General features: G+C 53.2%; 1 protein-coding gene across 1 annotated transcript in view; it reads right to left on the bottom strand.

The window, feature by feature from the left end:
• IRAG1 (inositol 1,4,5-triphosphate receptor associated 1) overlaps positions 1–27,852 on the bottom strand; it is a 100,447-nt gene that overhangs the window by 38,517 nt on the left and 34,078 nt on the right. The window contains 8 exon segments of the mRNA XM_004593787.4: positions 840–884; positions 1,091–1,143; positions 1,642–1,719; positions 2,572–2,748; positions 4,611–4,681; positions 5,703–5,803; positions 21,638–21,733; positions 21,736–21,794. Coding sequence (XP_004593844.2) covers positions 840–884; positions 1,091–1,143; positions 1,642–1,719; positions 2,572–2,748; positions 4,611–4,681; positions 5,703–5,803; positions 21,638–21,733; positions 21,736–21,794 — 680 coding nt within the window.

Below are 27,852 nucleotides of genomic sequence, written 5' to 3'. Positions count from 1 at the left end.
GGTTGGGTGGGACCACGGTGTGGGTGGAGTGGGGAACAGGTGTGCCCATGGCTTCTTGAGACTCAGATGAGGAACCCCCCCACCCAATGTGCATAGTGGGCTGGGGAGAGCTTCTAGGGGTCTGAGCCAGCATGAGGACCTTCCCCCACCCCGTCCCCAAAAAGCCTAAGAACAATGGGCTATGACTCAGATCCAGCCGAGAACTTGCCAGAGGCTGGGAGCTGAGGGGGGAGGAATAGAAGGCTGGTTTGGCCCAGCTTAGCTGACCCAGATTCTAGTTTTGGCTCTGCCTGGTAAGGTCTTTAACTCTTAGGGCCTTGAATTTTCTGATAGGTTTATGAGCCCTCTCAAAAATTTGAAAGAGAGGGAGGGGAAAAGAAATTGATGGATTTCAGGTTTTACCCATCTCTTAGAGCTCCAGGACCTAGAGGTCCCATCCTATTCTGCTCCTTGCAGGAACCTACTTGGTGAGGGCACCTGTGTCCCTGTCCTGTGCCTGCTGCCCCTCAGCTTGTTCCTGCATCTGGCATTCCAGTGCTGCCCTCACATACCAGCATCATGTGGGCACTGATCTCTGAGCAGCTGTGGGTACTTCTGCTCCTCAACGAGGAGGTTTGCCTGCCTTCAGGTAGCACAGCATGGCAGTCAGGGGCGGGGGGGGTGGTCCTCGCCTCTGGCCAGCTGGCTCAACTCCAAGGAGGTCACCCCTACAGCATCCTGTAGGACAGCCGAGCCAGTACCCCACCTCCTCCCTCTTCCAGCAAGCTCAGGGACCTGGCCTGGTCCCCAGGAGATGTCCACACCCCAGGTCAGCCGAATGAAACAAAGCACAAACTCACAGGCTCGCCAGGGGGAGCTGGAGAGACATCGGCCTCATCTCCCTTCTGCTGCAGAAAGCAAGTACAGATCAGCTGGACAGGGGAAGAGGCCTGCTAGAAAGACTCCCAGGGCCCCCCTCCAGCAACCACTATCCTCAGCCACTATCCCCACTCAGCACCCCAGCTCCTACAGGTCACAGGGGACTTTTGAGCTTTAGGGGTCAGGGAGAAACCAGTTGGCCTAGGAAGAACATGGTAAGTGGGGCTGTTACCTGGGCTGGCGCTCCGGGCACAGGGGACGGTGGGCCACCACACACATCCAAACCTGGAATGGGTCAGATAGTGCTCACAGTAATATGTAGTGTCTTTATGCACTCACTCTCTGCCACCACCACCCTGCCCCAGAACAAGGGGTGAGGAGGGTCCTCCTTAAATTCACAGAATCCCAGAAGGCACAGCAGCGTGGGGACATCAGCTACGCCTGTGCACAGTGCTCTCGCCCAGGGCATCTTCCCATACAACCTCGCTCCCTGCATCCTATGCCTTCCCTGCTGACCCAACGGGTGGACCCCAGCACAACCCCGAGAGAGGAAGAGAAAAAAAACCAAAACCCCACAAGTAGCCCAAATAGGAGGCCTTGCCAAAGGAGCAAGCACTGCGATCTGTCTCGGTCTTTTGTGGGCAAAGAGATTCCATCACAGTCCCAAGCCACGTCCTTCCCTGTCCTCACCTAGCCCCCTTTCTGCAAAGTGCATCTGCTCTTCCTGAGGGTCAGCCCACCAAGGGGGTCCTGAAGGAGGCAGCCAGGGCAGCAGGGCCTCACCTGGCAGGGTGGGGACGGTGAGGGAGTTGCTACGAGACGACGCGGGAGAAGCTCCGGGGCTGAGGCTTGGTGACACAGCTGCGGAGACAGACAAGCGGATACACGCTAGCCTCCAGCCACGGAGGCTTTAGGCCTCGACCCCAACAAAGCCATCCTTCCGGGGCAAGGGCCTGCTTTGCTGGGGTCAAGGGCGATTCCGGACACGCCACACACGGCTGGAACCACAGCTCACCCTCCATGCTGCCAGCCCAACACAGTGGGTGTGGAAGAGGAGTTGGGAGTCACACTCCTTGACCAGCCTGACTTGACCTCAAAGTACCTTCCAGAACTTGAGGACCTGATATCACAGGCAGGGAGCACTTCCCCAGTTGTTCTGGCTCTCTTAGCACCCGCAGACTCACCTGAAACACGCCCCAGCTACCTGGGCAGCAATGAAGATAATTTGGGGCAGAGGAGGAGGAGGGCTTCCCTGTAACCCAGATTGCCCTCTTCTAGGGGCCCACAGCAGCCTTTTCAGACTGCAGAGGAAGGCAAGGGCCCCTAGAGAAGGTGGGGGTGGCACGTAGACTCTGTCCGTGCAGGCGGACCTGGTTCTGGACACGTGGGTGTATGTAGGCCATTCCCCAAAGACTTAGGGTGCAGTGAGGGAGGCAGAAGGGCAGCAAGAGCTCAACTTCAATTCAGGGCAAGGGGAAAATATCGGGAGGGGACGAAAGCTGACATTTCCTGGAAGTCACAGTGGTCTCTCTCCTTTCTTTCCTTCTCTCTTCTCATACACACACATAGCCAAAAAGCACAAGTTTCATCTTAGCGATTGGGAAGCAACACTCCCACTACAGCTGGACCCTCCATCCCCTGCCTGCCCCGCCCCAGCCCCAAGGGGCTCTGCACAGCCACCTGCCTATCCCACCCTGCCCTGCCCTGCCCTACCCGAGGACGGGGAGTCTCCGGGGCTGCTCCTGGACTTCCTCCCACGCCGTGTCAGGAAGCGCTCGCTCACCGACTTGGCCTCCTCCAGTAGCGCCAGGTTTTTCTTCTTGTCCTCCTCTGAGATGCTGATGTCAGGCAGCTGGTCATTGACGAGGTCGATGACGTGCCCCGCAGGGTCTGCAGAGAGCAGTGCTCTCAGGCAGACAGGCCCTGCTGCCTTGCACCCAGCCTGGGGATGCTGCCCTGCTGGCCATGGCGTGGACCTCCGCATTGGGACTCCGCCCTCAGCCCCTCTGGGCAGGCTGCCCATGGCCGTGGCAGTGCTGTCACACCTGGACCTGAAGACACTCAGCAGTGAGCACAGGCCTTGCAGGAGCCCCAACCCTTGCTACCTGCTTCCCCTGGCATTCCCCCTCTGGTCTCTCTGGCCAACTAATGAACTTCAGAGGCATGGATAAAGGGCCAGATAGAATGATCATGAGCAACAAGATGCCATCCAGGGCTCTTATCTTACTGTTGACCATCTGTCCAGAAACATCCCCTGAGCTAAGGTTTTATCACCCCTCTCTCAGCTTCTGGGAAGTCACCCTCATGTCACCTCCACCAATCGCCTTTACCTGGAGATACTCCCTGGAGCCTGCCCCTTATCACTGTTCTGACTCCTTCACTCTTCCCTGAGCAATTAGTGCCCCACTGCCACCCCGCGCTGCTTACCAGAGCGACTCTCCTAAAAGCCAGATCTGACGTTGCTAGGCTCCTGCCTCAGCCCACGGGTCCTCCTCATAGGCCCCAGTGTGGTGCCCTGACTCCCAGCTGGCCCCGTGTATTCGTCCCTCCCCGCCTCCACCCACTTTGTCTCCCCAGCCTCCAGCCTCACTTCTTTTGGCAGCAACTCATCATTTTCTTGGGATGAACCCCTTCTGATTGCTTGAATTCTCTTGCTTCAGAAGGTGCTGACCATGCCCACACCAAGCACCAGGGGTGGGACCACATAGCAACTTTGGCCAATCAAGGAATCCAGTCCCCTTGACTGCAGGCATTGGCACCTGAGGCCCATGGGGGGCAATCCTAAGAAGTGTCTGAGCAGCGTAGTGTGTTGATGGGATGCAAACTTAGAGCTATGGTAACCATTGGCTACATGTGTGAGCCGTTTGCTAACCTGCCCAAGGAGAAAGCAGCCACACAAAAAAGGAGACTGGAGAAACGGACTGGGCAACCCCTCATCAAAACTTGATGTGGGCACTTGGATCCAACACTCCCTGAAACCACGGGCCTGGCTTGAGGAGGAGGATGAGGAGGATTCTGGGTCAGCTACTATGAGCTGGGCCCATGTCATTGGGTGCCCAAGGTACAGCATTCCAACTACCAGCACAACGCTCTGTTTGTGGCTCCTGCTCCCTGCTCTGCTGCTTCCTGCACTGACAATGCCTTTCCTGTTATCTGTCTGCCCAGCTCTCTGAGGCTCACCCAGTCTGTCCTCAGGAACACCTGCCCAGTCAACCTGCTTGGTGAGAACAGGTCCCTTCCTTACCTTGTTTCCCTAACTCTTTGACAAAAGCCCTGGTGATACCGTATCTCCATTGTAACTGCTCACCTCGCAGAGAGCAGATGAACAAGACGCATAGAGGAAGCAACTATGGATCTACCTTCTGGCGGCCCAGGGCAGGCTGGGAAAATCCTTTTGGAGAATGAATCAGTGATTGGGACAGCTAGGCTGATAGTTGGTGCACGCCTGGGTGGGGTGGGGGGAGCCTTCCCCTAAGCCCAGAATTGAGCTTTACTCAGTTATTTTTTCTTTGCTGTCCTCATCTTCCCTTTCACAGCCCAGTCTTATCCTTTCACCACAAGAAATTGGGGATCATCATTTTGCTGGCTTCCCATGTGAGGGGCCAATCTAGCCTTCCTTGTTTGGGCTTCTAGGGATGAGTTAACTTGGAGACCAGAAGAGGGGAACAGGGCCGAGTCCAGCCAGGCTGCTGGACTTCAGTCTTCCTCCTCACAGTCCCCAACCCCCTACCCCAGGTTGGCCTAGCCCTTACCCAGAGAAGTCAGCGGAGCAGTGGAAACCTTCAGGTGGCGGTGGGAGAGCCTCCGTTGGGGACTGTGCGCTCTGAAAGGCACAATGGTCATCATCCTGTTAGGAAGGCCTACCCACAGCCTGACAGGAGGCCTACTCCTGCCCGGGGCCGTTTGGATATCCATGCCGGCATCATTCGTGGCCCATGGGCCCTAAAAGCCCTGAGAAATCATTTAGTCTGGTTGTGCCAAGCCAACCACAGGCAGAATTCAAAACTCAGTATACCCAAAGCAGGCAAATTGTCAGGCTGATGGCTGTGCATGGCTCATGAATGACATAGTAAATATCCAGACGGGGCTACACATGATGTTTCAGTGGCTCAGTCCTCGCCTTGCACATGCCAGGATTCCATTTGGGTACCAGTTCCTGTCCTGACTGTGCCACTTCCCATCCTGTTCCCTGCTTGTGGCCTCGGAAAGCAGTAGAGGATGGCCTAAAGCCTTGGGCCCATGAACCAGTATAGGAGATAAGCAAGACACTCCTGGGTCCTGGCTTCAGATCAGCTCAGTTCTGATAACTGGGGCCACTTGAGGAGTGAACCAGAAGAAATTTGTCTCTCAGTAATCTGCCTTTCCTGTGTGTGTGTGTGTGTGTGTGTGTGTGCGCGTGCGCATGTGTGTATTCATCCAGATGGCCCTGGACAGACTAAAGCTTCCCCAGGTGTGAGTCAAATGAAGGCCTGGGCAGTGCCATCCTGGTGCATGTGAGCCAATGTCCCTTCCAGTAGATCATCTTCTATGTGGGACCTGCTTCAACTGGGGAACAGTACTATCCAAAGACTCACATCTTTCCTACATATCCAGCAGAGAGCTGGATAGTGATCAGAAACTGCCTTGCTGTGGTTTTCAAACAGTCTAGCAAAGTGAAAAGGTCAGATTCCAGAGAGGAAAGCTCATTTAGAGGAAACTTCTAAGCTCTCTCCCACCTGAAAAGAAGTGAACTGACTATATTTTCATTGATGATGAAAGTCTTTATGAAAACACAGCACCTGATGTCCACATAATGGGAGGCACTGTTTGTCACAGCAGAAGGATCAGGCACCTGGGACACGTACCTGTTGGCCAGGTTCCTGTCACACTCTCCTTCCAATGAACTGACCTCCCCTGTCAGGACGATCGTGGGTGGACTGTGGGACGGGCCTGCAGATGGAGGACCCTGGTTTAGAACAAAAACACAAAGGACGTTAGGCTGGGGCTGGCAGGGGCTTCCTGGGGCTTCGCTAAGACATGTGTCCATCCTAGGAGGGGATCGGCACAGGTGTTCAGCCAGCTTTTCCGATGTCTAGTTCACCACAGGGGTACATGCTCAAGGTGTGTAACATGGTGTTTTAGTATACATGTGCATGGTAAAGTACTGTTGCCATCAAGCTAACTCGCCTATCAGTCACCTCACACATTGTGTGTGGTGTGTGCACATGCGGGTGCGTAGAAAATATTTTGTACATTTCCAGCACAGAACACATTATTAACTGTAGTCACCATGTTACACACTAATTCCAGAACTTTCTGTTCATGAAATGCGAAGTCCGTTCCCTTTGATTAATATCAGCCCCCCCTCCCAACTCTCCCCTGGTGTCTGATCCCTGGGAACCACCAGGCTACTCTCTATGTGGATTTGTCTTTTCTAGATTTCACAAGCAAGTAAGATTAGGCAGTATTTGTCTTTCTGTGTGCCCTTACCTTACCTAACATAATGCCCCCTGGTTCATCCATGTTGATGCAACAAGCATGTGGCATTACATCTCAGGTATGTGTGAGAGCGGTCTGTGTGTAGCACATTTCCTTTTGTGTTCATTTGTTTGTGGACACTTCAGTTGTGTCCATGGCTTGGCGACTGTGGGTAACACGCAAACGCTGGTTTGGGGGAGGCATTTGAAAGAAAAAATGATGGGTGATTTCTCCTTCCTGCTCCAGGAAGCATTTGGCCAAGCCTAACATAGCCCTCTTTTCTTGTAGTATTAGGGAAGCAACAAGCCTTCCTTTGTTCATGCCCACTATTCATGTAGGGGACAGATGGTGCAAAGTCCCCAGACTGTGACTGAACCTGTTGGGGGACCAGCCAAGGCCAGGAGAAAAGTGGTGACACCTACTTATTCCATTAATGAGTGACAGTCCTATCTTTGGGTAACGGTGACACTTCAATAAAGGAGATTTACTCAGTGTGCAGCGGAATGTAGTTTCATTTTTGTCACCTTATAAGATTTTGTACACAAATAAATACTAAACACATACAAATAATTCTAAAGCAAAGTTATTGGCTAGTCCTTAGATTTCTGAGGCATTCTTTTATGGTTGTTAAGCTGGTCATAGTCAAAATGTGTTAGTTCATCCTAAGCTGGTGAATTTGGAATCTGCCTCAAGTGCTGCTGATGGTAGGCAGCATAGTGTTAAGACCCTTTCAAGAGTATAATAAATATGTGTGGAGTGAATAAACGAGTGAATGAAACAAAAGCAACAAGATCCACAAAGAAGCACCTGAAATTGTGTCTTTCCAGGCAGCATGACCATATGGGAGGTAAAATCGGATTATGCTACTGGTAACATACAGTATCTCTGGGTCTTAACTACTAACTACCTCCTGCTGCAGTATGCCCGTCCCAGACTTTTCTAGGTATGCCTGGAAGGCTCACTTAGGTCCTCTCAAATGTCCACCCATGAACTTAGGACAGTCCTGCCACTGCCCTCTACCTTCCCACATCCCTGGCTGGCACATGTTGCCACAGCTGCCAGGGGCCTCCAAAAGCTGGGGCTGTGTCCTGTAACTTTTGGGGCAGTGGGTGCCAGTGGTTCCAGGAGAACCACGTCCTTCTGAGTCCATGTTGACCTCCACTGGCCCGCACTGAAAGTGGGGCTGGGGAGCAGCCAGTGGGCTACAGCAAGTCCTGGAGCCAAAGGACTGAATTGCATACCTGGGCCCTCAGGGCACAGCTGTGGGTTCCTGGCAGGGTGGGGAAGAAGCCCTCTCGTCTTTGCACAGTGCAACTTCTTGCTGCATGGATCTTGAGCAGTGCTGTGTGGATTGCTTAAATCCCACAGTCCCTCCCATGACCCCCGACACGAGGCTGTGTGGGCTGGAGCTCTGTGAGAGCCACGCTGGGGAACTCTGTGTGCTTCCTCTGCGGAAAAGATGCTTGTTTTGGAAAGCCTAAGCCAGATCCTTGAGAAGACGCTTCCAGGACCCTGTGCTCGGACCCAGGATCTTTTCGCACAGGGAACTGCAGTGGCTGGAGTCAGAGGGTACCCTGGGCAGGGACTTCAGAATGGGCTGCTTACTCAGCTGTGTGTCCTTGGCAAGCTCTTTAACCTCTCTGTGCTCCACGCTCCATGATCAGGACATCTGAGTCACAAAGTTGGTGTGAAGATGAAAAATATTAAGGTCCTCAGTATCTGGTCTTTTCATAGTCAGGTTACTTTTCATTCATCAAATGCTTTTTAGCATACTTCCCACCATGGAGCAGGAACAGCTTGGGATATAAAGGCAAGATCCTGTAGGGCTCATAATCAGGCAGGGCACAGAGAGAACAGTAGTAGGAGGGGCACAGCTGGCAGTGAAAGGAACAGTATCAGTGGAGAGGCCAAAATAGGCATTGGAGATGTGCCATGCAGCTGGGTCAGCAGCCTGGACTATGTGGTGTGTGAGAGAGAAGGGGCCAGGATCAGCACCAATGGGAAACTAGGATAAAAGACAGAGACAGTGCCTGAAAGACCCTCAATGCTACTCCAAGAGATTTAGTCTATAAGATTTTAGGCATAGGACAGCCTGAAGGTGAGGCTTGGGTATAACTTCGTGACCCAAAGATGAGCCAGACATGTTGACAGCAGGTCCACCCACCCACGAGCCCTCGTGATTCACGCTGGGTGAGAGGATGGAAGAGGCATTTACTAACATATCTGTTCTCCCCATGGGATTCTGAGTTTTTTGAGGAGGAGAGGAGACAGAAAGATCAGAGAGGAGAGAGAGCAAAGACAGGAAGGATGGGGAGAACTAAAACAAAAGGGAGAGAGAGAGAGAGAGGTCTTCTTGTTCTCTTCCCAAGCACCTGTAACAGCTGGGACTGGGCTATGGCCAAAGCCAGAATCCAGAAACAATCTAGGATTCCTGTGTGGGAGGCATGAGCACAAGTGCTTGAGTGCTTGAGCTACTTCCCAGGTTCTACACTGGCAGGAGGCTGGGGTCAGGAGCCAGAGCCAAGTGCTGCTTCAGGGTACTCTGATTTGGGATATGAGCTTTTTAATCCAGGTCCTGTGCCCCCTCCCCAGACCCAACACCCCACCCTAGAAATTTGGAGGTGCTCACTGCTAAGTTGGAACTGTGCGACTCTTCATTTGGTTGTCTGAGGTGGAGTGGCAGGACTCAGCATGATGCTGCTGCTGGCTGGAACCAAGGCTGGCCCAGCCGTCCTCATGGTCCCAGAGCTCCACTCCTGCGAATACACAGGTATACCTCCCTCCTTCTGTCAAGGACACCTCCCCAAGTCACAGCTCATTCCGCAGAGAGGATCACCTTGGTGGGCTGGTGGTGAGCTGACCATTCGCTGTGTTCTCTTACTGCACGAGCCCCCAGTTCCCACAATGGCTGAATGGCTGAAGGGTGGCTCTGTCTCAGAAGGAGGTGATGCTGGCAAAAGGGGCATGATAAAGGCACCTGCTCTCTGAAAAGCACCATAGGGGCCACAGATCCCCACTGACCACAGCTGTTGTTCAAATGAACAGTGGTTCTACCTCTGATTAGAAGTGAAAATCCTCTTGTTTGTCCACTGGGCTCCCCTGATAGAGGCAGGAGTAGCAGCTAAGAGGCAGAGGTCTCCAACAGGCCAAGAAAAGAACAGGGGGCTCTAGAGATGTGGAATGGGGTCTAAGGACACACAGTGGGACAGCAGGAAGTGGTAGATGTAGGATGCGGAAGTGGCAGGCAAGGATGGGGTGGGTGCCAGACTAAGTGGCAGACCCAGGGAAAGGGAAGGACCAAGGAGTTCCCCTGTGTGGCTTCTCTGAAGAGCAGGGAGGGCTGTTTCCAGAGGCTGCTTCCCTCACATCAATACATGAGCTTCCAGCTGCCGTGGCCTCTCGGAAGTCATCAAGGAATGTGTGGGCTGATGCAAATTCATGATGCACATGAGAGAGCTCCTTTGCTAGCAGCACTGTTGACAAGTTTTTAAATCACTTACCAAGATGTTGGAATTGAGAGTTTACTTGAGGGTCCAGAGACACTGCTTTTCCTGAGACGGGAAGTTTTGGGCACTCTCAGGTTCCTGTTTTGACCCCAGCTCTCTTAGCCTGACCTGCTGCAGTTGTTTCTGCCACCTGGACCCTGGGCATCTGGGTCACTGCCCCTGTGTCACATGAGCCTCATCCTGGCCTTGTTTCCGGGGGCAGGGGACATTTGCCCTGACATCTCCTGGATCCACTTCATCTGGGTATCTCCTGCGTGGCTGTAAACATGGCTCCTCCAAACTGCTAGCATGTGTTAGTGGAAATGGACTACCCCTATTTAAAGCAGCAGGAAGTGCCAGTCACAAAGTCACCGCTTCGGTTCATGTCCTGAGAGCCCGCAGGTGGTCATTGTGGTCAGTTTGGCTCCATTTCCAAGAGTTCAATCTACTCTGTAATCTCAGTGATGAGAATACAGAGTTAATTTTCTTTGGCCACAAAAAACAAACAAACAAAAATGCTACTTACTGCTAAGAGCAATTTGAAATAACCAATAAGAAAAAAATAAAGCAGGAAAATCAGAGATCATAGAAATAGGAAGACAATTTGATAAACATGGTTTCCCTAGCAGACACAGGGTCGTGCACATCTCCCATCATCTCTGGTTTGGATCTGAAGCTGAGCTGTTTGTGGTCCACGTGACCTGAGTGCTTGGAGGGAGTGCATTACAGATTGTTCTCCAGATGAGGAAACCAGCACAGAAACAGCTCTGTTCTCTGGGGCTAGCACTGTAGTGCAGCAAGACAAGCTGCCACCTGCAGTGCCTGGCATCCCACATGGCAATCAGTTCAAATCCTGGCTACTCCACTTCCAATCCAGCTCCCTGCTGGTAAAAGTAACAGAGAATGACCCAAGTCCCTGGACCCCTGCACCCAAGTGGGACACCCAGAAAAAGTCCCTGGCTTCTGGTGCTGGCTTGGTCCAGCCCTGACCATTGAAGTCATTTGGGAGAGTGAACTAGTGAATGGAAGATCTCAGTTTCTCTCTCTCTCTCTCTCTCTCTCTAACACTCTTTCAGATACATAAATTAATATTTAAAGTGAACACACACAACAGAGAGAAGAAAGAACAAAAATGGCTCTGGCCTCCTTTTCCAACAGACCCCGAAAGGGGCACTGAATCTCAATTCTAATCCTCACCTGCCCTCTCCCCGTGGTTCCCCTGCACTCTTCTCACTCCCACCCAACACTGAGGGCTCTGTCCCCATTGCCATGATCTCCATTCTCACCTCCTCCCAGCTTCACTCCCCTAGCTCCATCTAGTGCTGCTCATCCTCACCTCTCATGACTGACTCAAGGGAGGGCCTTGTAGCCCAGGGAACTGTGCTGGGAGGGGCGGAGCCTGGGAACACCCCAACGTTATTACACTTTGCTCTGTCCAGTGGTTCAAGAAACCCTTGTGAAAAGCCTGTTGTGGTAAGTATTCCCTGGGCCCAGGAGCCAGGCATGCCTAAACAGGGCTTCCTGCAAGTGTGATGGGATGGTCAGGGGAGCAAAAGCCCCTGCCTCCTCTGTGACAGCACCCTCTGCGGTGGAGCAGGCTGCTCTGTGGTAGGAGTTTTCTCTGCCTCTTGCAGAGTTCTCCTGAGCAGCAGGCTACAGACACCCTTGCTAGGAGGACCGCAGGGACAGCCTGCAACCCAGGCCAGTGAATAGCTGCATGCTTCAAGGGTCTGAGGCTCTGGAGCCACACCAACTCTAGGGCATACTAGCAGCTTCCCACTTCCTAGCTGTGTGACCTGGGGAAGGATGCCTGGCCTCTCTGGGCCTTGGTTACCCTATCTGAGGCATCACCATGTCACAGGGTAATTGTAAGGATGAAAGGGGTTGAAACAGAGATAGGAGTTCCAGATACAAACCAGGACGCCTACTCCATTACATCTGAATTTCAAACAATCAACGAAGAAGCTTTCATGGCAAGGATGACTGTGACGTTGCATGAACAGAACTGTCTGGCAGCCCTACCTAGAAAGCCTGTGCATGGGCCCTGGTGCCTGGTAAATGCTCAGTAAGTGTTAGACTTTTTATGTGTTGCCATCAAGGCGTTGGGGATCAAATTAACTTCTTTGGGACTTGGTTTTGTGAAGATTGCTGGGTCTGAGCAGCTCCTGGGAGTGAACTCAGGAGCCACAAAGCAGCTCCCCGGGGACATCTGGCCACCCCAGCCCCACCCCAGCCGCCTCTGGTGCCTTCACACCTAATGCAATCATTCTGATACTGAGCTTCAAGACACCATCCACCAGCCATGCCTGCTGACACCTCCTGAACTCACAGAACCCAGAAAAGGAAATGAGATGAAAGTGAAGCCAGGAGCCTGGATTGTATCACAGAATTGCATAATGACTTCCTCTCCCACCTCTTTTCCGACTCTGGCCTTCGCTTGATTAATGGCAGAGCTACTCTGTCCCCAGGTTGTGCAGCCTGGGAGTAGGGCAAGTGGCAAGCCACGACTGTGTCGCACCATGCCTGCAGCTGTCTCCCATCTTTGGCCTCAGGCCTCCAGGACACCCCCCCAGGCTTCGACTTTCCAGCTGCACTCTCCCTCTTATTAGGTGCCTCTTCCTCCAGGCAGCCCGAGAACCACCATGTGGCTGACCACACAGCTGGTGCTCATCTCACCTGCTAGAGGGCCGAGCCTCCCAGGGGGGCCATTTCCTATCCCTGGCATCAGTCAAGCCAGCCCCGTGGGGTGGGGACTTCCCAAAGCAGGTTCACCCTGCAATAAGCCAGCCGGTCAAGGGTGCTGTTCTCCTCCCATCAATCTGAGAGAAGCATCACTACTCTGTTCCTAAGGAGAATGTGCCTGCATCTCCCCTTCTGTCCAGCACAGGGATGGGAGCATCACCCTCCTGTCTGCAGGGCTGCATCAGTAGGTCTGGACGGCAAAGGTTAAGGAACAGCCCCAGACCAGGCCAGGCCAGGCAAACCTGCATGGGAAACTCAGTCCTGCAGTGGACAGGCAATGTGAGGTCACCAAGACGGCAAGGGGGCTGGAATGCCATTTGAGCATTGTGGGGAAAGTGATCTCACTCCTCAAGTTTTCATGATCTCATACATTAGATACAGCAAATTGCTCTCATCTTCAGGCTTTTAGAGAGGATTCAATGAGACAAAGCCACAGCTGGCCTGGAGGAGTGGGGTTGGACACTGCTGTGGCTGTACCCCAGCCTCCCTCTCACAGCCCCGAGGGCAAACAGGGACTGCCTGAGTAGAGGGGCCTTGGCAACCATGAGGTCCCTCTGGGGACCTGCAAGAAAAGGATTTTCCCAGCAGCAAGTTCGGAGGGCACAGGAAGGAGCGGAAGGGACTACATGGAGGTCAGCTGGAGACGAACTCCTCCCTGCCCAGCCCAAGAGGCCAGTCCGCCAGTTCCCGGAGGGCTCTCAGAGGTCCACCCTGGGCATCCTCCCACGCCCCAGCCCTGGTCCTGCCTCTAATGGATCCTCTTCCCTGCCATTGTCCTCTCCATGCCTGGAAGTCACCCCATGGCCCCACCTCCTTCTTCATGTCTTCACGCTCGTGTTCGCAGACTTCAGCGGAGTGGGTCTCACGCTATTCCAAGAAGCATCAGCCGGACAGTCAGCACCCATCCATCACCTCCAACTCCCTTCCTTCCTTCCCATTCTGGTGCCATTCCTATCTCCCCTTCCTCTGCCCTTCAATATTGTCAAGTAATCATCTATCTATCCAGTTTTCCAGCCAACCTATCATATAACCATCTATCCATTCCATTGATTCATCCACTCACACATCCACCCACCCATCTATTCATCCATCCACTTACCTATCCACCCACCCAATTAATCAATTCATCCGTTCCACTATTTTTATTTCCCATTCCTCCCTCCATCCCTCCTTTTCTTCCTTCTTTCCCTAAGTGCCAACTCCATGCTGGAGCCTATATTGAGAACTGGAGATACAAACATGAAGGGTACAGCTCCTGGCCCCAGGTAGCTCACAGCCAGCAGGACAGAGGAGTCAAGAGCAATGTGCTTCCATTAGGAACTCTGTCCATTGCTTACAGTAGGAGCTAAGGACACGTTATTGTAATGTGCACTGCTGACTGCAACCACTAACTGCTAGGTACTTCACAGATATAATCACATAGCTCTCATCCTGTGACCAGAACCACTGGGGACCAGTCTGCTGCAACTACCCTTGCAACACTTCCCAAGCCTCATTTCCATAAAGGGTGGGGTTTCGCGCCCCTTGTGGCCTCTGGTGTTTTGGGGCACTGACTATATGGACAAGACTCCCTCATCAGGAAACTTGGGTTTAATCGCCATTCAACCATGACATGATATAAAAATTTTAACAACTATATAACTGCTCAGAGACAGTTTATATAGAGAGATAATAATATCTACCTTGCAGAAATGAGACCATGTAGCAGGTGCCCAACAGTTGTCACCAATATTCTGTGATATGTGATGAGTCACCAATACCAGATTTGTATTCGCGCTATTTTTTTTTTCTTATCATAACAGGATACCTGAGGCAAACCACCTTCACAGAGGAGAGAAGCTGACCTGGACCTGCAGTTCTGGAAATGCAAGACTGAGGGCCCTCATCTGGCCCTGGCCTTCTGGCTGGCAGCACAGAGCATCACACAGCAAGAGACAGAGAGCCTGATCTGTCACCAGGATCCAATCCAACAGGCTCCACACAAAAGCACTGATGTAATCTAATCACTTGCCACAAGCTGTGCCATAGTCAATTTTGCACCTCCTAAATGTCATTAACTCAAGACCTTGGGGATGAAATTGCTATATGGGGGGCCCAGCGGTGTGGCCTAGCGGCTAAAGTCCTCGCCTTGAAAGCCCCAGAATCCCATATGGGCGCCGGTTCTAATCCCGGCAGCTCCACTTCCATCCAGCTCCCTGCTTGTGGCCTGGGAAAGCAGTCGAGGACGGCCCAATGCATTGGGACACTGCACCCACGTGGGAGACCCGGAAGAGGTTCCAGGTTCCCGGCTTCGGATCAGCACGCATCAGTCCGTTGCGGCTCACTTGGGGAGTGAATCATCGGACGGAAGATCTTCCTCTCTGTCTCTCCTCCTCTCTGTATATCTGGCTGTAATAAAATGAATAAATCTTTAAAAAAAAAAAGAAATTGCTATATGGGTTGGGGAAAGGGCCATATCACATTCAAACCACAGTAAGATCCCAATGTTTTGCTCATCATTTACTTGAAAAACTTTTAACGGGAGGTCTTAATTGAGGCTATTCTCATGTAGGATGTGACATCAATCAAAATGAACTCAGCTGAGATGAAATGAAAACCCTCAGTTGAAATATTCAAGTACTTCCCCTGTTTCTGGAATTAGCCTATACTTGCCTGTCTTGTGTTTCTCATGTGTGGCACAGGCTACTAACCACACTTACCTCAGTGGTTGTGAGGTAACTGGGGGCCTGGCACTCAGGGAGCCTGGTGAGAGAGTCCTCACTGAGCAGGGGGCCTTGTACCTCCCCTGCCCAGCCCTTACCAGGCTGTGTGTGCTTTGCACACTTCTCCACTTCATCTTCACGCCCTACAGAGACCTGACCCCTTGGGTCATGGACCCCTTCCCTCCAGCAAGGGCACACCCATTTCCCAAGGGGTCTTGAGGCTGCTGCAGACACAGCCTTTTTGCTGGCCTGTGGACAGAGGCATTGAGCAGCCCAGGGGGGAGGCCCCATGGAGGGTGGAGCCAGCAGTCTGCTGAAGCAGAAGTCTCAGGGATGGCATAGAACAAACGCCCTCCAGCTCCTGCTCAGAGGTCACAGCAGAACACAAGAGCAAATCAGACAGGAGAGTGATGTTGTTAGACTACAAGGGTATAGGGCTTCTCATGGCTGATGCTCCATGAGCACTTGTTGACTAAATACAGCTCCATTTCATGTGTATGAAGCACCTGTCGCATGCAAGTCACTTGGCCCCTTTCCTGTAGCCTAATACAGTATTTTCTGACCAGAAAGAAGAAAATTCAACAATACTCCCATTGCCTTAGCCAATATTGTGAGATGTGGAATCCAGGCCTTGCTACTTCTTTGTTATATGATTTATCCTTTCCAAGTCCTCATTTCCTGGTCTGGAAGATGGGTATAGTCATTGCTACTTTCAGGAGTGTTCTAAGGGTTCACTGAGATAACAAGTGTAAAAAGTGTAAGACCCTAAACATCTTCTTCATTTGGGTGGATGAGATACTGAGCTCTCCCTTTCCTGGGGATAGCAACCTCCAACTGCCTGCCTCACAATGCCAATCAGAGTGATTGTAGAGGTCCACGGAAGCTCTCTGGAGGCCACCCAGTGTGGTACTGGGAACTGAGCACAGCTCCAAGCTGGTGTTATGCTTGGTGCTTCACACCTCTCACTTGGCCGTTGAAGACTAGCTAGTCTGCCTGGGTCTGCACGGAGCATCAGCCACTTAGTTCCTCAGTGCTCAACACTTGGCCTTTCTGTCTTAGGCCCTGCATACATCATAAGAAGTAATGACAGCACTGACATTATAAAGGCATTGTGGAATCTTTGGTTGTGTTAATTTGTGTACATGAGAGGTGGAACTAGAAAGAGACAGAGCTCCCCATCTGCTGGTTTCCTCCCTAAGAGGCTGGGCCAGGCCAAGCTGGCAGGCAATAGCTTGGTCCAGGTCTCCACGTGGGTGGCAGAGAGCCCAGTGCTGCCTCTGCACGAGCCCATGACTTCTGCTTCAGCAGAAAGCTGGGACCAAGTATCAAACGCAGGCACTCTGATGTGAAACACATCATAACCACTAGGCGAAATGCCCACTCCCAGGAACTGCGGGCGGTAAATGGGATAAAGTCTTCAACTCTGGTGGATGGACATTGTGAGTAGTCCGTGACAGCTGTGGCTTGTGGTTCTTCCTGTACAGCTGAGGAGGCTGAGGCAGGGTGAACGGCCACCTCACCCAGGGTCTCCCGCACACTTGCACACACAGGGTTCTTGTAGAAGAGCTGCTTCTACAAGGTGCCTACACATCAGAAGCAGCTCCTGTGCCTTCCAGAAGGATTCCAGAAGGAATATTGCTTGGTCACCCCTCATTTCCAAAAGGTCAGACCAGCAAAACTGGCCCCGAGCCCAGCCCACTAACAGGCTGAAACTGAGGGCGGCAATTCGCATACTCTCCCGCCATAAGCCAAAGGGGAGGAAGCCTGGCGGCTTCACAGCCATGAGCAGATCTTATCTAGGGCTGCTGCTGCAGAGCCCACTCCAACTGCCTCGCGGTTACAGAAAAACTGCGGGGGAGGTGGGGAAGAGCAGGAGCACCACTGGTGAGTTGAGGGCTTGAGATGCTTGCGTCCCCCATACGGGGCCTGGATCTGAGTCCTGGTTTGCTGCTCAGTCCAGCTTCCTGCTAATGTACTCCATGGGAGGTTGTTGGAGAGAACCCAAGTGCTAGGGTCCCTGCCACGAGACCTGGATGGAATTCAGGGCTCGTGTCTTAGACTTGGCCCAGCTCTGGCTGCTGCAGGCACCTGGGGAGTGAACCAGCAGATAGAAGTTTTGCTTGATTTTGTTTTGTTGTTGTTGTTTTTCCTCTCTGCCTTTCAAAGAAATTTTAAAAATAAATTTTAAAATATTTTAAACACAAGAAAGACACTTGAGGATATCTAAAGGGCACTTCAAAGCATTCTTGGAAAACATAATTAAAACATAAGTCTATTTTGATGCTAATGTTTTTTGAAATCCATGTATACAAAGGTCACAGATGAGTTGGTGTTGTGGTATAGTGGGTAAAGCCACCACATGCAATGCCATATAGGCAGGGGATAAGAAGCTATCCTGGCTGCTCCACTTCTGATCCAGCTCCCTGCTAATGTGGTGTCCTAAGTGTGTCAGCCTCTGAGCTCAAGTGGGAGACCTGGAATAATTTCCTGGCTCCTGGCTTAAGCCTGGCCCAGCCCTGGCAGTTGTTGCCAACTATGGGGTAAACCTGCGAATGGAAGATCTCTCTCTCTCTCCTACTCTCTCTGCAACTCTCACTTTCAAATACATAAATAAATCACCAAAGGGTCAGTTTTGTGGCACAAGTGGTGCCATGATGCCAGCATCCCATACCAGAACACTGGTTTGGGTCCCAGCTGCTGTATTTCCAATCTAGCTCCCTGCTAAAGCACCTGGGAAAGCAACAGAAAACAGCCAAGTATTTGCACTCCTGCCACCCACGTGGGAGACATGGATGGAGTTCCTGCCCCTCCCCATTTCAATCTGGCCCTGCTCTAGCCAGTGCAGCCTTTGGGGAGTGAACCAGTGGATGGAAGATCTCTTTCCCTCTTCTTTTCCTCCCTCAATCTGCCTTTCAAACAAATAAAATAAATCTTTTTTTAAAAAATCATGTAAATACTATTATGAAAATATTATGCATGGGTTTCAAAAACATTTCTACATCAAAGTAAGCTTATATTCTAAATTTTGTTTTTGTTGAGATGGCCTTATGTATGCTCTGGACCAGCCATGGCATGGTAGCTCCATGCCATGTGTTTCCCAACTGGGGTGTGTGACGCTGAAAGAAGGGGATGTTGAGACGCCAGGACCCAAGCTGTGGTGTTTTGGGGCTCACCTAACAGTGACTTCTGTTGGCACCCAGGTCAGTCCCTTAGGCAGTGGCTTTGGATCTAGCACAGCAGCCCCTCGACCCAGACCCCATAGTGATCCCGGAGGAAAAGTCGACAATGCTTTGGCCAAGCTGCAGGAGCTCAAGTTCTGGGTCTGCCACCTAGGGAGCTGTGTGATCTCAGGAGACAGTGGTTAACTTCCTATGTGCTTCAGTTTCCTTGGCTATGAAATAGAGATGACTGGAAGAGGAATGAGTTAGTACAATGAAATAACTCACAGCACATGGTGCTGGCTTGTGGGCAGTGCAGAAGGGGGGTGGGGGAGTGGGAGTGGCAGGAGCTACTGGGGCAGACAGGGCACAGGTATGGAATCAGCTTGTGACCTGCACTGACCTGCCCTAGGGTTTCTTACAGACCCCTGAAGGAGGATGTGGAAGCAAGAGCCATGGCCATGGAGCTATAACAGCTAACATGAGCCAGGTGTCAGCCACTTCCCAGTCCCAGGCAGGACTGCAGAGCAGAGCCCAAAGGATCATGGATGCCCAGGCCAGACCAGCCTAAGGGCTTGAGCACTGGAAAAGGGGGTGACAGGCTGCTCCCCAAGCAGGGGGTGGCAAGGCTCCAAACACTGCCTGGGAACAGACAATAAGAACCCAAGGGAGGGAGACACGGCAGTCCCAAGAGGATGCAGGCTTCACGGAAGGCACAGAGGTCCAAGAATGAGCAAGCTGACCACCCACAGCCCGGGCGCCCTGGTGAGGGAGTGAGCTCCCTGTGATGGGCTATCCTACAGAGCCCCAGCTACAAGTTCCCACGGTGACTGGCTTGGGGTTCACCTTCCCGCTGGTTCTGGCAGCCATCATCCTGTCCCAGACTAGTATTCTGGCAGTTTCCACTCCTGCCTGAACCCCTGGCTGCCAGCTTTTGTCTCGGAGCCTTTCCTATTCAGGGGCCAGCCGGTGCATATACCCAGGGTCCAGCCTTACACAGTGCCCTGTGGAAAATTTAGTTCTTCTGTGGTCTTTGCCTATGGCTTCTGTCCAGGAATGGAGAGGAGAGAGAGAGAGTTGCGTGTAAACATGTGAGTGAGCATGTGTGTTTGAGTGTGTATACAAGCATGTGTGTATATCCATGCTGTGTTATGAGCATGTATGTGCATGTGTGTGTGAGCATGTTGCATGAGTCTGTGTAGACAGAGCATGTGTGTGCACACACAGAAACAAAAGTAGGCTCCAGTCTCCTAGCACTTGTGTCTGTGTGAAGGGCCCTCGGCTAGGGCTGGGCAGGGAGGTCAAGCCCCAGGAGCTGTCGTCAGGGAAACGTGCTCTTCTCTCACCTGCTTACAGAGCGGGAATTCACCTGGCAAGGCCAGCCTTGGGCGTCCACAGCTCCCAGAGGCCCAGGCTCCAGCCCAGCTGAGCCCATCCCGAAGTCCCCAGACTGCCCGAGCAGCTCATTGTGAGTGCAGCAGGGTCCGGGCTCTGCACTGATCCTGCCAGGTTCGAGGGAAAGGATGACCCATCCAGTGGCATCCCTAGTTTAAGAAGGTTCTTGGGCCAGGGCTGACAGGCAAACGTGGAGCTGGGAACTGCGCCTCATTAACCTTGACTTGGCCATAAACCTATAGTTCCTTCCGCTTTGTGGGGTCACCCTAGAGACAGCTCCATCCCCACAATCCCTCCCCACTCCCCACCTGGAACTGTGTCTGAGATTTGCAGCCATGGGGGTGAGAGGAGCCTATGGGCTTTGGTGTTGCCTTGCTCTTGGGAGTTTAAAAGAACCCAGTTTAGGAGCTTTGGATCAAGGGAGAACAGAGCTGCTTGTCTTTGCTGATCCTCCATCATTATGTTTTAGGAAGGCTTTGATTTTTGGAGCAGTTGTCTGGCAGCTGCCCAGGACTTGAGAGCTAAGTTTGTGCAGGAAAATTTGGCTCCAGGACCCTTACACAGTGAAGTGAGAGGGCTCGGAGATCACTGTTGCAAGAGGAGTCCACAGCTGGCGCACAGACAGTAAGGAGATGGACACTGTGCCCTGAGACACCGGGAGCAGCCATGTTGGTAGGGAGTGTTCCCAATGGGGAGTGTTCCCCTCTATATTGTCACTCACCAAGCTTTCTGCACTCAGGAGCCACAGGGGTCCCAGGTGTCCTGGGTAGGAGCAGGACAATCAATAAAACCCGGAGCTGAACTTCCTCCCCAGCCAACTGGGAGGGGGCTGGGGCCACTGTCCCTCTCATGTTCAAGGGCATCCCCCCACGCCCGAGGCTGCCAGGCTCTGAAGCATCTGAACCCACGACCTTGAAACTACTGCGCACCAAGTGCTCACCATCTCAGCTCCCACTATTAGGACATCCAAGTTCACAGACATCTTCCGACAATGAAAGCAGTCACTAAGAATCGACCCGTTTCTAAAACATGTGCTCACTCACTCATTCTCGTCTCCCTTAACAAGCGTCTCTCCCTGTCTGGCCCGGGCCACTGTGGACAACTGCCAAATGGCCCGAGACAGCACAAGGCAGGGCACACCAACTGCGGGGTCCACAGTCAGGTGAAAATGGCCTTGGAGGACCACTCAGGTCCAGCTGGACAGAAAGCATAATGAGGGTGGGCAAGAATGGGCCAAGGTGATGATTTGGATCTCTGAGAAATGGACAAGCCTGGCGACAGTAAAACATCCTTCCTCTCCCGTACTACTAGGTAGGACCTGAGGAATATGGTCTCCCATGAGCACCTCCTGTTGTTGAACACCACAAACATCAACACTCGACATGGAACCCCTAGTGAGAACAGTAGCCTTGCATTTGCGCAGTGGCATCTTTGTAAGACCCTTCACATTCCATCTTTCTCATCGTTTCCTGTTTTACATGAAAACCTTTGGCACCTCTGACCATAACATTTTGCACATTCATTCTTGAAGTGAGCTCTTGCTGTCTGACACAGCTCCCTGTGCCAACAGCCCGGGACCTTGAACAGTTAAGGAGGGGGCCTGCAAGGGCCAGGCTTCTGTCAGACACAGTCTAGGTGGCTCCCCCATAAAACCCATGGGGCCTGGGTGGGCAGCTCCAGGGAGCTCGGTGTCCTTCACTCCCCAGGGCAGACAACCGCGTACCTTCCCCAGGCACCCGCTGCAACCCGTACAGGCTGCCAGCAAGCCCTCTGGCCAGCCCAGGGCGCTTGGCTTGGGCCCCTGGCCAGGCTAGCCAAAAGGCAGAGAAGGGGCACTTACTTGGCCGGCAGGGCTCTGGGCTGCCTCTCCGGGGGGCTCCTCGTCCTCGGGAATGTGGGGCATGGCAATCTCCTGGCGGGAGCGGCCACGCGTGTGTGCCCAGGAACCTCCGCTGCGTCAGCCCCCAAGGTGTTCCGAGAGGCCTGGGCTCCGCAGGCTGGGGAGACGCCAAAAGGACAAGTCAAATCTCTTCCCATCCCTGTCCCAAGCCGGGTTCCATTGGCAGGAGCCAAGAGCCACCGACAGAGCCTGCTGGAGTTTGCAACAACAACACTGGGTTGGGGAGAGGGGAGGAGAGGTCGTACATCTAACAGGTTTCCTCCCAGGAGGGGCCAACATGCTCCATCCTACAGGGGACCTCAGCTGACGGAGGGTGCTTTGTGGGGACCACTGTGGCTCTCCGACGTCACTGGGTGCTGGCTCGTCTCCTGGCAGCACCTCATTGCATTCTCGTGGTGACCTCTGGTTCACACCTGAAGATTCCCCTTGTAGAGGTGAAGAACTTCCTCAGAGAATGACAGCCACTCACCCGGAGTCACACCAAGCAGTTGGACGCAGGGCCTGCTGCGTGGAGGCCTGGTCGGTCTGTTTTCTCTGACACCGTGCAGTTTTCCCTAGCCGTGCCGTTGGGAACTAAGAACTAAGAGTGTTTCCTGACTTCCTACCCCACGTCACTGACCGAGTCCCCACTGTGTCCTCCCACGCCATGCTTCTCATTGCTAGGATCTGCGAGAGAAAGAGCCAGAAAGTCCTGTCATGTCCCACGATATAGGCTCGCCCCTGTCCCAGAGAAAGGATTGATTGAGACCCTGGAGCCAACAGCCCCAGCCCCAACAGACCCCTTCACAGCTAGCTCACATCCCCAGGGCAGGCAAGGGGTCTGACTCATCATGAATATTCAACAGATTCATCTATGAATAGCCGCTGACTCCTGGCTATAGGACCACAGCTTCAGTAACACGATTTTACCTGTGTGACCACCACCTTGGCTTGAGGAACTCTCTGCGCTGAAACAGTTGGGTCGCCCCCTACTGGTCATCTCCAGAAATGTCATCTTAGACTTGGGCATTCTTCGCTCCCAAATATTGATTACACCCACTCTGCTAAGTGTGTGCCAGCAGCTGCTCTCACAGAGGTGACAAGGAGAATGTGGTCTGGCCGTTGGGGGTCATGGGGTCCAGCGAAGGAGGAGAGTACGCAAACAGTGTAATAAGGGGTAAACATTTGCACAGTGAAAAAAAAAGTTGTAGGGAAGGTTGCACTTGGCAACAGGTGTGTGTCTGCTGTCCCAAATGACAGCAGGCACTGAGGTTGCCCAGGGTAGGCCCAGGCGTCAGTCTCTGCCATCTCCACTTGGGTCTCAGCTGCCATGACAGCAGTGGTGCCCAGGAAGGGTTAGTAGCAGGAGCCAAGGGTAGCTCCTGGACATGCTGCAACCCTTAGCTCCTCGGGGGCACCCCAGCAGCCTTGCCTGCTGTGGCCATTCCCACGCTGCATCTGCCCTGTTGGCCTTCTCTCTCGTCCATTATTATAAACTCACGGCTTAAAATAGCAAGGTAAAGGCAGTGTCCCTCCCCCGGGGTGACATCTGGGTTCCGCCGGAGCTCGTGGGCACGCGGCCCTGACATCCATCACTGCAAAGTTTAGAATACGACCTCCAGGAAGTGGGACTCGAGAGCACTGGCCCATAAAAGGCAAAAATATTTAGTTATGTTTGGTCTGCGCACCACGCCTTTGTTAACCCATTTCCTGGGGGCCTTTCTGGCTGCCTCTCCAGTCTGGTGGGTTCAGGGTTAGGAGCAGGTGGTCCCTAGAGTTCCTTGGCTGTTTTGATCCTACTCCTGCTGGTCCCAGCCAGGGCTTCTGGTGCAGCCTGACTCCTTGTATAGGATGCAAAATTGAAAGGGGCAGAAGTAACTTGACCAGGCTATTTGTATCCGAAACAAACCATGCACGAACCTCTGCAGGGATGACTACCTGCATAAATAATCACTCATGTAATCGAAGAGGTGAGCGGTCCCTGAGCCATGCTGGAATACGTTAGCTGTCCCTGCTCAGGAAACAAAGCTAGTTAAAACACAGTCCTTTGGCTTCATTCTTTGGGCACTGCTAGGTTGTTGAGGGAGTCCAGCATGAGGCTGGGGAAGGGGGTGTCTTTCATGTGTAGGATTTAACAGACAGGAGCACAAAGGCACAGGGAACCTCAGTCAGTACCTCACTCCTGATCGATCACACAGGCCAGCATGTGGCAGGCCCCGGTTAGGATCCAGGCCAGGCCCACTCCAAGGCTACCCTTGTCTTCTCATTCCACTCTGCAGAAAGCCTTCCTTGTATGGGAGGGGGCCTCTCCATCCTCCAGGGAGGACTGGAGTGTGTGCCTTGAGGAAGGCAAAGGCCAATGGAGGCTGGCGAGAACAGGCAGTACCAACACCGACCACACCACGCCATGCCACGCCCTGTGACTCTCTCATCCACTCATCCCTCCACTTGGATACAGCAATCTCATCGGGATTTGTCATCAAACCCTCACCTTGTGACTCTTCTGGCCCTACACCTGCCCATTAGTTCGTCCATTAGCCATTCACCCCAGGAAGCCCCACCTACAATATAGGCTCTGTCCCTGGGAAGAGCTACCAGGAGACCTGATGGGTGCCAAGGGACAAGGGCAATGGCTGGGCTCCCCGCCTGCACCCCCAAGCTGCACTCCGCAGCCAGTGGGAGAGGTTTCCCGTACCGTCGCTTTGGGAAGGGTGGTAGATAAGCCAAACCAGCACTGCTGTGCAGGCCTCTAGGATTCTCCATGCTCACCCACTCCCATCCCCAGTGGTCACAGGAGCCAAGGATTTGCAACAATCTTTCCAAGGTCCATGCCTTCGTGATCTCAAAGCCCTGAGGGAGAGAGATGGCTAGCAGGGACACTGTGACCATTAGCATGAGAACCAGGGTACAAGTGAAGAAATGAGGACTTGCCAAAGTCACATGGCCTGAGGATGGCAGAGCTGGGGTCCACAGAGGAACTCTGCTTCTCCAACTCCTGGCAGGGCCACCAGGCTCATCAGTGATGTTCTTGGCAGGTGATGGCCCCTAAGCTGCTCATCCCAGGCCTCAGACCCTGCCCAGAGACCATTGCCACATCCCAGGGGCACCGGCTGGGAAGCCTGTGGGTCCTGCTGGGAAACAAGGAGTTACCCCAAGCTACCACTGACATTTCTGCAATGACTAAGTATTCTCAGAAGGGAGGATTTATTTTTTTATTCTTCCAGCTTTGCATTTTTCCTTTCATTTGAGCAGCACAAAGAATGTGAAAGAGATTAGGTTGCTATTAATATCACTGCTCCATCGCATGCTCGATGAAGAACTTGACCAAGGGGCTCACTGGAGCTGGCCATGTGCACATCCTGCAGCCCCTGTGCAAACCATGAGGGCAGAGGGAGGCACCCTCTTCTCTTCTCCACCCTGCCATACATCTAGACCACACCTGCGGATGAGGGTTGGTGTCAGAGGAGGTCGTAGCAGCCTGGAGCACCAGCTATTGGCTCTGAGTGCTGAGAGAGGCCTTGGAGTGTTCCCAGGCCTGGCCCACTGCAGGGCTGGGTACTGCAATCCTGTAAGACAGCCTGAGTAAGGGAGGTCCACTTCCAGAAAGTCCCCTCCTGCTTCCTAGCCCAGAGACACTGCCCGAAGGCTTCCTAGCTGGTAGGAACTCATTCTGACTCCCTCTCTGCCCCTTGCTCCCCAGCCTCAGCTTCCTCATCTGTTCCATAGAGGTGATTGCACCTACCTTTTAGGGTGTTGCAAAGTCTAAATCAGCAGATGCTGACACAGAGCAGGGACTCAGTGTGAACCCGGCTTAGGGCAGCTGAGTTCCCTCAGCCATGCACCGATGAAACAGCCAGGACCCAGAGTGGCTGGTACCTAGGATCATCATGTGCATAAAGATCATCATGGGACCACAGCTAACCTTGCAGGGCCCAGCATGCCGTGGACACTGCCACTCACTATGGCTGGGCTACTCACAGCTGCTGGAGAACACCGAGAGTCATTCTGCAAATGTTCCTGGGCAGAGAGGACATGGTGCTGTGGTGGGCCCTGGGCTGCGCTGTGGTCAGCCCCATCATGCCTGTGGTGTGGTCAGCCCCATGTCTGTGGTGTGGTCAGTCCACGCCTGTGGTATAGTCAGCCCTGTGTCTGTATGTGGTGAGCCCACGCCTGTCCTATTCTGACTTAAAAGCCTTCTCTTCCTGAACCCTGTGGTGATGGAGCCTCCCCAAGGACAGAAGTTATTCTGTGAGTGAGAGCTGTGGCCTAGAGTGGAGTCGGTCCTGAAAGAGGGCGTGGCCAGTAGCGGGCCTGGAAGCTGCTGTCCAGGGCAAGTGGGTGGAAGAAAGGCTGAGCAGGCACAGCTATCCTCAGCACATCAGGACCCCAGTGTCAGTTCTGCAGAGCAGCCTGCGGGAGGAGGGTGGGGGTGTGGGGAGACTGTTTCACAGGCAGCAGAAGAGGGGCAGGGAAATGCTGCTATCAGATGCTGGGCACATGGGCTGGGGGGCCTCACAGGGCAACTCTCTGTGAAATCTTTCCAACTCAACTTTTCTCTGATATTCTCCACTCTGCAGACCCCAGCAAGGCTGGGGGGCCTGGGAGGTAGTATGCACCTGCTCAGACCACACCAAGCTGCACCACGGCAGGCATTCAGGAGTACTGAGGCCGGCAGGGAGCAGGCCAGCCTGAGCGAGAGGCTGGCCCTCGCCCCTTCTGCCTGCACTGCTCTTCCCTGGAACCCAGGATCAGGTCCTTCTGTGCTCCTTGACTTGGGGTGGCAGGGTGGCAGCAGGAGGCTGGGAGAGGGGCATCTAGCACTGTCCTGAAGGCCTTGGGGCGGGGCGGGGCGTGGGAAGGGCTCAAAGTCCTCAGAAAAGACCTGGAGGGAATGTCCCGTGGAGGAAAGTCACCCTTCCCCAGCACAAGTGGGGGCGAGTGTGACCAGAGAGGTAGAGCAGAAACAGCCACAGGGTGCTTCAGGGCAGTGTGCAGACGACCATCAGCCAGGACAGATGACAAACAGCCCAGAACATCGTCTTCAGTCTAGGTTCTGGAAGCCACGGTAAACTAAGGTGCCACTCCTAAGGGTTCCAGGGAAGGAGGGGGCGGTGGGGAGTCCTTGGGATGCCTGAGATCCATCTGCTAGCTGCCTCCCCTACACCCCAATCCCTGTCTGTAGCTCCCCACCCCCGCCACTCCTGCTCTCCTGGCTGAGCTGGGAAATCAGCCAGAGCAGGTTTCCTTTGCAGCTTGTTCGCTTCAGCAATTCTTTTTTTAAAATAAGTACACTTGAAAAAAATTTTTTCCTTCTTGGAAATATGTGCCATTGCTCAATCTGAGGCACTTCAAAAGCACCAGGCACAGCAGAAAAGCGGCTGAGCCTCCCATCTGGCTCCCGGCACAAATCAATCTTATGCTTGCTTTGTTCCAGGACGCCCAGGACACTCACCCCATGGAGGCAGCTCATGAGTCTTGGTCCTCGGCTCATGGACCGACCCCAAAGTGCACCTGGGCCTAGGGGTCTGAGAGATCCCCTGAAGGGCAAGGGCACTGATGCAAAGCGCCAGGGACAAGCTAAGGACCAGGGCACCTGCTGGTGCTCCAGGCTTCGGCTGCCTGCCTCTTCCAGGCGCTTGCGCAGAGGGAGTCCCTGAGGCTGGGTGAGAAGCTGGGGACTTGGCAGGGGCGTGCAGCAGCCTCCTTGTACCAGTTCCCTTCAGGCCAAGTCAATGTTACCAGAACTCTGCGAGCGGGTGGTTAAGCACAGGCATTAGTACCTGATTGAGTTACAGGATACGCAAAGGAAATAACTACTCCAAGTAACTACTTCACAATTATTTGTCTTCCTGTTATCTGAGCTCGCAGACAACTGATTTCTCCTGTCCCTGCAGAATGCACACTGCCCAGTGGATACTCTGTACAACTACCGTCTACCTCTTCCCAGGGTCACAGCCAGTGCTGTAGCATCACAACTTGGTCCTGCAGAAACCAGCGAATGCTACACACCTCCCCTGTCCTGCCCCCACCTGCAAGCCAGCTACTGAACAGTAGTCAGCACATCCCTGAGCTGCTCGGTCTCAAGCCTCCTGCACCTGGTTGGCTCCTGCCAGGGTGCAACTTTGGATCCTGCCACCATGGCATAGTGATCGGTGATTGATTGTCAGGCACCTTTG

Source organism: Ochotona princeps, chromosome 4 (genome assembly GCF_030435755.1).
Source record: "Ochotona princeps isolate mOchPri1 chromosome 4, mOchPri1.hap1, whole genome shotgun sequence".
Lineage (NCBI taxonomy): Eukaryota > Metazoa > Chordata > Mammalia > Lagomorpha > Ochotonidae > Ochotona > Ochotona princeps.
This window is presented reverse-complemented; position numbering and strand designations above follow the sequence as displayed.